The sequence below is a fragment of the Octopus bimaculoides genome, chromosome 4 (genome assembly GCF_001194135.2).
Source record: "Octopus bimaculoides isolate UCB-OBI-ISO-001 chromosome 4, ASM119413v2, whole genome shotgun sequence".
Taxonomy (NCBI): domain Eukaryota; kingdom Metazoa; phylum Mollusca; class Cephalopoda; order Octopoda; family Octopodidae; genus Octopus; species Octopus bimaculoides.
Window position 1 is genome coordinate 123164874 of NC_068984.1, and position 13440 is coordinate 123178313.

At 36.4% G+C, this 13440-nt stretch overlaps 1 protein-coding gene across 1 annotated transcript in view; it reads left to right on the plus strand.

Annotated features, from left to right (window-relative positions):
- The window catches only part of LOC106881187 (tetratricopeptide repeat protein 7B), a 44940-nt gene extending 31736 nt beyond the window's left edge, over positions 1–13204 (plus strand). Inside the window, exons 5-8 of the mRNA XM_014931479.2 lie at positions 9402–9480; positions 10910–11046; positions 12331–12394; positions 13151–13204. Of these exons, the coding sequence (XP_014786965.1) occupies positions 9402–9480; positions 10910–11046; positions 12331–12394; positions 13151–13204 (334 nt within the window). The remainder of the gene's footprint in view (positions 1–9401; positions 9481–10909; positions 11047–12330; positions 12395–13150) is intronic.
- The last annotated feature ends 236 nt before the right edge of the window (positions 13205–13440 follow it).

The following is a 13440-nucleotide window of genomic DNA, read 5'->3' on the forward strand; positions in this document are numbered from 1 at the left end:
ATATATATATATATATATATATATACATAGATACATATATATATATATAATTATTATTGATAATAAATAAAGTGGTGAGCTAGCAGAATCATTCTCACACCAGACAAAACGCTTAGTAGCATTTCTTGTAGCTTTATGTTTTGAGCTCAAATTCTGCTGAGGTTGACTTTGCCTTTTCATCTTTACATGGTTGATAAACTAAGTACCAGTTAATCACTGGTGTCAATGTAATTGATTATCCCCCTTCCTTATAATTGCTGGCCTAGTGCCAATAGTAGAAAGAATTATAATTGATAATAATAATCCTTTCTACTATAGGCATAAGGTCTGGAATTTGAGGGGAGGGAGATAGTCAATCACATTAACCCCAGTACTTTCATATGGGTTTTATGGATGGATACCATTCCAAATGCTAACACTTTACAGAGTGGACTGGATGCTTTTTACATGGCACCAGCACTGGCAAGGTCACCAAGTAACTTGCAAGTTAAAGATCCTTTGGGAGGGTAGTGATGGTATTGAAGGAGGTAGCTTTGTACCAGGTGATGAGAGATTAGAGTATGACAGAGAGACAGAAACAGATATGTTGTTGTAGAGGAGATACATGGTTACTCCAGTCAGAGAGAAAGAGAGAGAGAGAATGAGAGAGAGAACAAAAGTAAGTGATAGCAATAGAGCGTGAGAGAGGGAGTGGCAATGTGCCAGACATTACTCTAAAGGTACAAGGATGTGAATAGAAATGGGACGGTAGAGAATTGCCCAGGGTGCATGAATAGGGTGTTCACGTGAATGCAAAAGTGGTGGGGGGAATGTAGTGACTAGTGAAATCTAAGTATATGGGGGCAGGGGGTGACAGGATAGCAATAATATAGTTGGCAGGGTGGGAAGAACACGATTGGGCTGCAAAAGTGGAGAGAGAGAGAGAGAGAGAGAGAGAGAGATAAGTATAATGCATGAAGAAGAGGAGATGTGAAAATGAGGAGAAGAGGCGATGTAGTTTGATTTATTGGGGTATGGTGTGTGAAAAATTTAATGTTACATGTTTTGCTGAGTTGGACAGGTCTTCTCAAGAACCTCATATCACCAGACATCATAGTCCATCATCATTTCCTCTGTGAGGCCCAACATCTTGAGGTCAGCCCTCATTACTTCATCCTAAGTATATAAGTCATCATCATCATCATCATTTAGGATCCGTTTTCCATGCTGGCATGGGTTAAACAGTTTGACTAGAACTGGTAAGCCAGAGAGCTGTACCAGGTTCTAGTCTGATGTGGCTTGGTTTCTATGGCTAGATGCCCTTCCTAACACCGACCACTCCACGAGTGTAGTGGGTGCCTTTTATGCGTCACTAGCATAGGTGCCTTTTATGTGTCATCAGCAAGGGCACCTTTTACATGTCACCAGCACTGGCCATGACTATAATTTTATTTGGCTTGATGAGTCTTCTCAAGCACAGCAAATTCCCAAAGGTCTTGATCACTTGTCATTGCCACTGTGAAACCCAACATTTGAAGATCATGCTTCACTACCTCGTCCCATGTCTTCCTGATTCTACCTCTTCCACATGTTGAAATTTCTACCTGCACCTTCTTTCACATTTTGAGCAGGGCTATTTTCTTTGAGAGAGTAGAGTCCTGTCTGTTTTCCTGCTTACTAGAAGTTTGGTTTTTGCTAAATTAACTTTAAGGCCCTTCGATTCCAAGGTTTGCTTCCTCACCTGAAATTTCTTTTCTGATTCTACTGCTTATTCTGCTTTAGGAATAAGGTCATCAGCATATAATAGTTCTCACAACAACTGGTCTTTAATAAATTCCTCTGTTATGACCTGGAGAACTATGAAGAATAAGAGGGGACTGAGACGCGGGTCTTCATGAACTCTTACCTGAACATTATATTTGTTGCTGTTCTTCTTGCCAACTTCCACACCTTATTGATAGAACCCTTGTACATGACTTGTATGTTTTGCACCAGCTATTCATCTACTCCTAGCTTCCTCAGAAACCACAAGATCACAGAGTGAGGGACCTTGTTAAAGGCTTTCTCCTGGTTGACAAATACCCACTACAATGACTTACTTCTGATTAAATACCTCTCCACTTGTCTTATTAGAAAGAAGGCATCAATGGTACTTCTCACTGGCACAATGCCAAACTGAATCACATCTAGTGCAATACTCTTCCTAATTAAATGTTCTATAACTTGTTTCGTAACTTTCATGACCTGGTTCAGCAATTTGATACCTTTATAATTACTTCTATCTAAGGCGTCTCCTTTACCTTTGTATAGTTGACTATAATGCTGCTGCACATGTTGTTGGACATGACACCTTGTAATAACTGATTAACTATATGGATGACGAGGCTGTTTCCCCCACACACACAAATACACACACATATGTCTATAATTTTGTGATGTGTTATATTGATCACAACATATAACCAATGTTTAGAACTCCATATCTTTGGTTTCGCATCAAAAGATCCATATGTGAGGTGCCAATGAGTTATTATTCCATGTTCTTTATTGTAGTTCCATTTTGATATTTTGAATACAGTGTACATATAAGAAACAAATTTGGAAACAAAATTTTAAGTTTGTTCAATACATTCTGACATGTATATCATAAACAACAATATCTGTTATATATGGAAATACCTCATAAGCAGACTATATTATCAAATCATCAGAGATTGCATAACAAAAATGAAAAAATGTTAAGCTATATAATAACCTTTGGACAGTATAACAACTGTATTGAGTTGGGTCAAGGTATTTACTTAATTCATTGTGACCACAGTCAATGTGTGCACTTGCTCTTGTTATTGGTGTCATCTTTACAAGCAATCTATCGTCTTGGGTGGATGTCAGATGCTCCTTTATCAAGAACTTAATGACAGCATGCTGCTTTTGCTTGGAAGTGTAGCGGCACTAACGTTGTCCACACTCAAATGGTGCGTCTTACGTGCCACCGGCATGGGTGCCAGTTGGGCGGCACTATCATCAGCCATGACTGATTTTGCTCAGTTCAACAGGACTTCACAGGCACAGCATATTGCCCAACGATTGAAAGGTGCTTTTTTTTAAACAAGTCAGTTATGTGACACTGGTATTGGCCATGACTATGATCTCACTTGGCTTGCTGGGTCTTCTCAAGCATGGCATATCTTCTAAGGTCTTGGTCACTTGTCATTGCCTCTGTGAGGCCCAACGTTCAAAGGTCGTGCTTTATCACCTCATCCCATATCTTCCTGAGTCTGCTTCTTCTACAGGTTCCCTCCACTGTTAGTTGCGTGATACTTCTTCATGCAACTGTCTTCTTCCATACATATCACATGACCATACCAACACAGTCATTTCTCTTGCACACATCTGATGCTTCTTATGTCCAACTTTTCTCTCAGGGCACTTCCACTCTGTTGTGTATGCACACTGACATTACACATCCAATGGAGCATACTAGCTTCATTTCTTTCAAGCTTACGCATGTCCTCAGCTGTCACAGCCCACACACAGGCATCATACAGTCTACCTTTTACTCTGAGCGAGAGGTAGGTGCTCTAGCAGAGGTAGGCGCTCTCTGAACTTTGCCCAGGCTATTCTTATTCTCACTGCTACACTCTCAGAGCATCCACCCCCACTACTGACTTGGTCAACTAGGTAACAGAAGCTATCAACTACTTCTAGTTTTTTCCCCTGGCATGTGATGGAATCTGTTTTCTGTACATCTTCAGTGTTTATTGCTCCTGTGCATCTGCCACATACAAAAAATATCTTCCCAGTTAACCTTCCTTTGATATTGCCACACTTCTTATGTGTCCATAGCTTACACCAGGTACATCTTAAGGAGTTTCTACCTACACCTTTTCTACAGATTGAACAGGGCCATCTATATGAAGAGATTTGTGATTTGTCCGCCTTCCTATTTACTAAGACTTTGGTTTTTGCTAGGTTAACTCTAAGGCCATCAGTGGTGCTTCTCCCTGGCACAAACCCAAACTGTATCTCATCTAAATTAACTCTCTCCCTAATTAGTTGGGCTATGACCCTCTCCTTGACTTTCATCACCTGAGCTAACAATTTGATACTTCTGTAATTATTCCTATCTAAGACGTTACCTTTACCTTTGTAGCAATTGACTATGGTGCTGCTACACCAGTCATTGGCTATGACTCCTTCGTGTATCACCTGGTTAACTTTATGGGTGACTAGACTATAGCCTACACCACCAGATATTTTAAGCATCTCAGCAATGATGTAAGGTTTTTTATAAGGTTAATTATTTGTTCTAACTGAAATTTAGTTGTGTTGATAGTTTTTACTGTAATCCAAATTTATTTTTTTTATATATTTATATTATGAAACTTCAAGACTGAAAGATAAATTTGAAAGTATTTGTTGTATACCATAAGTTAAATCATTTCTCTGGCAAAAGGCAATGAAAGAGCTTCAACATGTTCACTCAACTGGCTAGAAATAACAACCAGATCTCACTCAAATCACATTGATCTTTCATAAAAATAGAACACATTAAATAATATAGCCCTACAAATTCATAAAATCTTGGGATGGTCGTAGCTGGAAGATTTTTTGATTATCAGTCTGCTGGGTCAGGGTTGATCTGAAACTAGACAGCACAAGCAAAAAAAAAAAAAAAAAAAAAAAAAAAAAAAAAAAAGAAACAAGCATGACTAGTTAGCATAACTCATCATTATCACAATCCTGTTGATTTTTATTAAAAATCTCCCAAAACTAGTTTTGCTGGTTTTTGGCAGGGGAACTAGTTGGTGGTAAACACTGCTGAAATTATTTGATCTTCAGAAAAGATATCTTGTTTAGAGCTACAGTTCTATAGCTTAGACTTCAGACTTGCTGAAATCTTGTTAATACACAGATTTTTCTCATGGTATGAGTAATCATGCAAATATTTTCTTTATTGATATAGTTTTGATAGTTAAATTACATTCAGCATTAATCTATCATCCTGTTCCCCTACCACTGTCCTGTTATTCTTGTATGAGGTCTTGATATGTAACCTTCTAACATGTCTTCATTGGTTTAACTCTTGTCACCCAAAATACCCCATTCATTATCTATTTGAAACTGTTGTCCAGACTAATGTTGTCATCTGTCTAGATCAGTGGTTCCCAAAAGGGGCGGTACTGCCCCCCCCACTGGGGGCAGTGGAAACATCCAGGGTGGGGGCATTGAAGAAAAGTCAGGCAATAATGGGGTGGCCAAAAGAGGGTCATGAATGTAAAAACGACAAAATAATAGGTTAATTAAGTTCAATTTTATTTGTGAAATATAGTTGTTTTGAATTTGCTGCAAGAACGTGGTCTACATTTGAGATGGTGATGTGGGGGGCAGCGCTAGGAATATGGCCTAGGTGCCAAGGAGGTGGCAGCCCTAAAAAATTTAGGAATCGCTGGTCTAGGTAGATTGACCAACGACCAATACTTTGATATCAATAACTTTCACAATTCACTTGTATTTAACTTGTCTTTCTCGTGCACAGTTGCTCAGTTAAGGTAGCTGACACCCATCACTTGAAATATTTTCATAATTTGGCAATTAAAAAACAAGACTCTAGTGTTATCCCATAAGGCTTAACTGCAGTAAAAGGCAGGCCTGTAGAGAAATTGACATTATTGACTGGTAAATTCACAAACCTATTTTTTGGTGACATGATAATGTTAATAATGTTACTTCTTGTGCACATTATACGTCTAACCTCTTAGCATTCAGATTATTCTGTCAAATGTAATGCTTACTTAGTCACCCCGTTTTGAATAAATCATGCATTATTTATCTCATACTGTTGAGATTATAATGATGTGATTTTTTATTTTTAGAATGACATTGTAGTGTAAGCCTGAGAGGCTGGATCTCACTGGCTTGAACATAAAACAAATAGAAAATTTGGGCCAAATATGGTTAGTTTAAATGCTAAAGGGCTAATATGCATATTTGGCTTATTCTTTTTTAAGCATTGCTGGTCTTTGGTATTTATTGTCCATGTTTCATGGTCATGCAATATTACATGTCTGACATTAGGCCAATCCAGTTCTTTTGGAATCATAAAGATTCATGAGCTAATGTTTATCTGCAGTTACCATATCGAGAGACAGGTGAGAGTCATTGATCTTCTTGAATAGTATGCTAGTCTATTGCAGGTAACTTTCTCCACAGTGGGAAATGAATTCAGTGTTGCAAAATGATGAATAACTCATCAGCTACACATTGTTGCTATATACTCACTCTGTGGCATCTAGTTCAAGCTAATTAACCTGTATCACATTTAACACCTTAGGTAGACTTTATCTGTGGATGTTAAGTGTTTTGGCTGTAGATTCACACACACGCACGCACGCACGCACACACACACACACACACTTTCATTCATGTTCCTTGTATTTCCTAATTAGTTAATACACTATTTCAGACATTTCATTGTTTTTCATCTTATATGTCCATTTACTGTGGGGAGATTTTGAAATCATGATCTTGAAGTCTTTTTTTAGTTAATATTATTAAAATTCCTCTCAAGTTCCTAGATTAGTTTTATTTTTAATCAACAACTGAATAATTTGGAATTGTATAGTACTCTTTTTATATTTCTACTTTTATTATACTTTTAAACAAAATTCAGCATCACCACATCATCTTCATCATTATTACCGCCACCATCATTATCATTGTCTTTATCATTTATCTCACACGTACAGCATAATCTCCTGCAAGCGTAAACACTACACCTTTGCTAACTTTGCTTGCTCTCATCTCACCTACTAGTGACATCTGTGGCTTTCTCTAGTGATATTCACAGCTTCACTAGTTGTTATTGTTCTTGATGTTTATTTAGCTCAAGGTGAATCTGGTCAAGCTGATCTATGACCAAAGGTATTCCACATCTTTTATTCAGATGTACTATACCTAGGGCCACATTATCAAATATGTTCTTCCTTTTTTAGGATAGTTGAATGTGATTTGAAGGAAATTTAGCAGCTATTTCTTGTGTTATATGTGTAATCATGATCATCGTTTAACGTCCGCTTTCCATGCTAGCATGGGTTGGACGATTTGACTGAGGACTGGTGAACCAGATGGCTACACCAGGCTCCAATCTGATTTGGCAGAGTTTCTACAGATGGATGCCTTTCCTAACACCAACCACTCCGAGAGTGTAGTGGGTGCTTTTACGTGCCACCGGCACGAAGGCTAGTCAGGCGGTACTGGCAATGGCCACGCTCAAAATGGTGTATTTTATGTGCCACCTGCACAAGAGCCAGTCCAGGGGCACTGGCAACGATCTTGCTCGAAAGTCGTTACACATGCCACGGGCACAAGTGCCAGAACGGCGATGCTGGGCACAGGTGCCATTTAGTTATGTTGATGTACATATTGTAGATATATGTCATGTGTTTGGTTGGCTTCTTGCCATGGCCTCCTAGTATCAGCCTTACAAATCCTAGTCATGTTATTCAAATACCTCAAGTAGGTTCTTAATTGGAATACTCATCAATTATAAGTCATATTATCCCAGATAATTTGGTCCTATTCTCAATATCTTGATGAACTGAAGGGTTACATACGTGCTGCTTTAATCCTTTAACATTCAAACTGGCCATATGTGGCCCAAATATTCTTCCAGTTTCATGTTGAAACCAACCAGATCAAGCCTCTCATACCTACCCTACAATGTTATTCTCAAAGTAAGCTACCATATCATTTAAATCTTGAAGCTGTAAAATAATATATGATTAATTTTTTTTTAATGTAAATGAATAAGCATTACATTTGACAGAGTTATCTGAATGCTAAAGGGTTAAGCAATAGGGTTCTGTTCAATGATGAATTTAAATTAATTTCCTTTATTACTACCCATGTTCAAATCCCTTTACTATGGGAAGCCATTGGATTTAAATGCATTTTCATATTATAAAATGGTTGTAAAATAGAGTGAGTTCACTTTATTTTTCAGTTAATGTTACCATTCATTTCCCATGAATTGATAAAATAAGGAACAATTATATAGTGAGGATGAGTAAATTAACCACATTCATATTGCTTGCTACATTGGGTATGATCAATAAAGCCAATTATTTTCTCCATTATGTAACTTTGTATTTGTTTTTTTTTTAATGAATTTAGACATTTCCAGTCTGAAACTTGCTTTATATTTAAATATTCTATCTTTGCATTTGATTGGAATACATTTATATTGATGACATACTTATTTATCTAAATTACATTCTAAATGCTATATAACTTGTTTGTATCAGCTGTTCACTTCCTGTTTAATTCAGGTTTTCCAGTATGCTAATAATTGATGTTGTAAGCAATATCCTTTTGACGTAGTATATTTTAATATTCATGTATCTAAGGCAGGACAACGGCAGAAAGAGTATAGTGCCTGAGTAAATAACTTGGATTTAGTCACCTCTGAGTTCAAATCCCATCAAAATTGACATTGCTTTTCATCCCGCTAGAGTCATCATTATGATGGTAGATTAATTACCAGATATATACTAAAGTTATTCCAATCACCTATATTTGCTTCTTAAATATTTGTGGCCTTGTTCCAACATGAGAAATGAAAAGTCGTGTATTTTACTACAAATGAAGATCTCAAGTTATGAATAAAGTCTATTATTAATCCCTTTGTTATTACATTTCTGTTTGAATACACTTTGTTTCAATAAATTTAGAAAATAATAAAGAATACATTAAAATAACTTTTCATTATTAAGCTGGTGTTTGGAACATAATTTGATATGAAATTTTGATAGAATGTTCTAATTTAGATGAATTTTAAAACAGGAAATTTGTATCACAGAACCAGGGGCAGTTTCTGACAGATTGGTGCCGAAAGGGTACACATTAATAGTTTTTAACTGAAACGATCTATTACGAGCCTTTCTGTTCTATAAAAATAAGTATCAGTTGATAAAGTCAGTGTTGGTATCAATATATTTGGTTGTATACTGGAAGGTAGGGTCCTAGCATGACCATAGCTCACCAAGTGAAACCAGTGCAAGAATAAAAGAATACTCTTATAGTTACTGGCTCATCACTAAGCTGTTGCTTAGCATTTCCATTGGAGATGTTAAATGATGGAATATGAAACTTTACTCAATTTCTAATAGGACACAAGCCTATATAATCTTTCCAATCTGATCTTACTAATTTACATTCTATTTTCTTGAAAACCGAAAAATCGTTTTATTTTGCCAAGTTTTTCAATGTTTGTCTTTCTTCGTTTAATCATCTCATATTTCTTTTAGGAGTTATGATATTGCCTGATTTATCTACTCTCAACACAACTGAACATTCTTAATTTCTTTTCATTAATCCTGTTGAAATCATTGCTAATGTTATCATGTCTGAATATTTTGTAGAAAACTCTCCTGTGGTATTAGCAGATTTCGAGAGCTACTACGGGCAGTCGAATCTCGTTACACCCAAAGTTTACGACAGGTAATATTTTGTTTAGAAATGTTATCCATTACCCTTTGTGTGTGTTTTACTTCTTTGGTAGATTTATTTCAAACTAGCACCTGATCAATTTCTTTCCTCTTATAACCACATGGTGGAGGTCACACTTATTGATGACTGTTAAACTTTGGGATGGATAAAGAACCATTAAATAAGTATAAATCATAGACCATCATCATCATCATCGTTGTCGTCGTTTAACGTCTGCTTTCCATGCTGGCATGGGTTGGATGATTTGACTGAGGGCTGGCGAGCCAGAAGGCTGCACCAGGCTCCAATGGAGACATTAACATGTATTCAACTGTAGATATCTTCAATTTTTTTATTGTTACAGTAAGAGAATATGCTCTATATCCTTTTCTACCACTACTATAATGGTCCCTTCTATGTTTGAATTAGCTAGTTATGTACCTCTTAAGTTTACTTGATTTACTTGTCTGTCCTCCTGATATTGTCTCTATTGTATATTACTTATCAAAACTTGTACTAAACATTTTCTCCAATCCTTCCCAAAACTGTAACCCTTTGGAACTCACTCCCTAAACACATTAATAATAGAAACAACTGTTTGCCATCTTAAGAAATACCAGGACATTTACCACTCCTTTATACATCAGCTGAAGATATTTAATGATCAGCTGCTCTCTCCTTTCACTTGCATCCAGTTAACATTACATGTCTGATAATACAGTGACACTTTCACAATTAACAAATACTAAGTTTGCAACTGCACATGTAGATCCTGCATTGGCCTACATAGTCACATGCAGGTCTTCAGAAGTTAAAATCTGGTGGCTGATGACAATGTTTAATGGATTACATTCATAGCATTGCTCCAGCCTGTATAAATATTCCACATTCATCACTCTTGTTTCTCTATCGTGTAACATCACTTTTCTTACATATACTTCATACTGTCTGCTCTTCACATGAAGAGAAAAAATCCTTTGTTGACAACATCAGTAACCATTCCAGAAACTTCTTCCACCTCTTCATCACTCTGGCAACTATGCTTTCACTTCACTTGCCACCACCTCCCTCCCCTCCTACACTAATTAGATCATCTAGGTGGCATAAAATATCAGCTGTGTTTAGTAAGCCATCTGACTAGTTAATAGATTTCATTTCATTGTTACAGCTAATTACCCCTGTGCATCTATCACATCTCAAGTTCTCTCTCATGATTCAAACATTAAAAAAATATAATCTATTTGTATTATGTAACATCTGTTTATTAGTTCTTGGATTACTTCAGAATTTCTTAGTATTTTCTATAAATCTCATTATTCAAGCATTAAGATAAATAACATTATATCTATAACTTCTGATTGTTTAAATAACAGCCGTATTTATGCAATTGTATCTCTATGTTATTACTTTTTTAGTAATTTTAAAGTTTTGTGATATTTAGATTCTTTCCCGTCAGCTGGCTGAAGTTTTGTTGAGGGGTGTCTGTGAAAGAACATACATTCAATTAGATCTTAACTCTGAGAATTCAGAATCAAGAAGTGGAAACACAGCTGTTCCTAGAATGTATGCTGGAGATAAGTAAGTAAAGCAGAAATTTTTGTGAGAATTTTTAGAAAATATTTGTTTTATGTATATATATCTTTGTCTCTATCTTATTTTCTATTGTTATGTTTGTGATAATAAATTAAGAAATTGACATATTGTAGTGGCTTGAATACGAGGTGGGAATGTTTAGCAAATGTTGGGAGGAAAAAGTGCTGTGGGCTACTGGTTGATTATGGTTTAGTCAGAAGCAGGTTAATGAAGATTAGATGTTAAGGTAATATATATGAATCAGGCATCTCTGTATATAACATTGAATGCTGCTAAGTGAGAGTGTGGATAGCCAACTTAGACAATCTGCTTAATGGTTGGTGATTCATATGCCATCACTAGCATGTGTTGTCTTCATATTCTTGAGAGACCCAGTCCAGATAGCTGTATAGAGATACATGAACTGAGAGAGTTTTGAACAGCTTACCGCCATCAGCAGTAGCAGTTTTGATTTTAACTTATTCTGCGAGTAATGTTTGTAGACAGGCAGGTGGGCTCTGACAGATTGACTTAGATAAATGGGCCCCTGACTTTATCAATAGTAATAATTTCAAACATAGACACAAGTAATGATATGTTGTGTATTTTTACAAAATATGATGGTTTAAAGGATACTTGTAACTGGCTAAGTTTAATAGCTTGTTGGCTGAGAGAAATGCTGATTCACGTCTTCACATTATTGTTGTAGTCTTGTTATTTATGACCAGTCAGCTAAATTTCATTGATTTGTCCAACTTGATTGTAAAGAGGCACCATTTGGAACTGAAGCATACTGTTGTAAATAGCAGTAGAACTGTGTGAATAATGAATGTTTCCCTAGCTTACAATATTTAGTTTAAATCTTTCAAGGCTTGACATCAGGCTGACTTGTTTCATATACACTACATGGAACTGATGTTTTAAACTGTACTCCTATTGATGCAAATTGCTGGTAAAAAAAGTACTAGCTAAGTACTGGGGTCAACGTAATTGACAGTGCGCTCCCCGTAAATTTGAGACCTTGTACCTCTGTAAGAAATCAATATTTTGCTGTAAGCATTCAGACATTCATAACTGTATGTCATCATCATTTTAACATTCACTTTTCCTGAGTTGAATGTCTCTTTAAAACACATGTACTCCGTTGATTAATTGTTGCACTTATCTAAAATGTTTGCCAAAAGTTTTGGACTATACTAACTAATACACACATTACACACATGGATACAAACATGTAAGCACATAAACACAGTCTATTTTAATCTCAGAAGTATTTCTCTTTAATTATAGGCTATTTACACCAGCAAATGAGAATGAGGAAGCCCTTTTGTTACTTCTTATTGCTGAAGCTATTGTAAGTAATTGCTTATTATTTATTTTAAATTTGCTGTATAAGCCAAACACTTGTTGCTTACCATTTACCTGAGTGCGCAGCAGTTACTGTGCTTCTCTTAACAAATGGATTCTTTCTCTTATTATCAAAAATAGATTATGTATATTATATGTTATAAATACGATGTTCTATGTCTGTGAAACTTTACAATGAATTCTTTCTCTTTTTATCAAAGTTGGGTTTATATATATGTCATAAATATGATAATCTGTGGTTGTGAAACTTGACTTGTGGAGTGATGACAGAGGGTGGTCTATAAGAGTGAAGGTAGATGGCCTGTAGTGGCTAGACAGACTGTACAGTATATATGTAAATAATGTATTGTTATATGACAGTACACATAAAGGGCCTGTAATGACTGTATAGTGTGTGTGTGTGTGTGTGTGTGTGTGTGTGTGTGTGAGTGAGTAAAAATGTGTAGAGAATCTGTAGCGACTGGGGAAACTGTATGTTGTTTATGTCTGGTGTGTTGTTATATAGTAGTGTAGACAGAAGACCTGCAGTGATGGGAGAGACTGTGTTGTATGGCAATGAAGGTAGAGGTTCTGTAGTAACTGGAGAGACTGTAGAGTGTATATGTCAGTATTGTTGATGTGTTGCTCTCGATCAGCCTTGATTAATCAGATTGCATGCAGGTAGTTGGCTTGGCTGAATGATGAGACATGACCCATATCTTCAAAGTTATATGAATTTTCCCTGTTATATGGATCTTTCCAGGTTATACCATGTCTCCACCTAACTGAGAATCATACTACACACTCCAACATTTAGTATGGGGTGCACATGCACCACAACAGTCTCTCTGCTCTCCTGTCTATTCCCATCCACTTGTAGATTCTGATGGTAACCATAGTGGAAGCGGGCACGGTGGGCATGGTCAGAATGCAACAGTTAGTGTTATTCTGCACTTATTGGTGGTGTGCACCCCAGTTGAGTTATTGATGTTGCAATTATTTCTGTGTGGGTGTGTTCCTTATGCTTGTCTGGGCTTAGTGGGAGAAATAGTT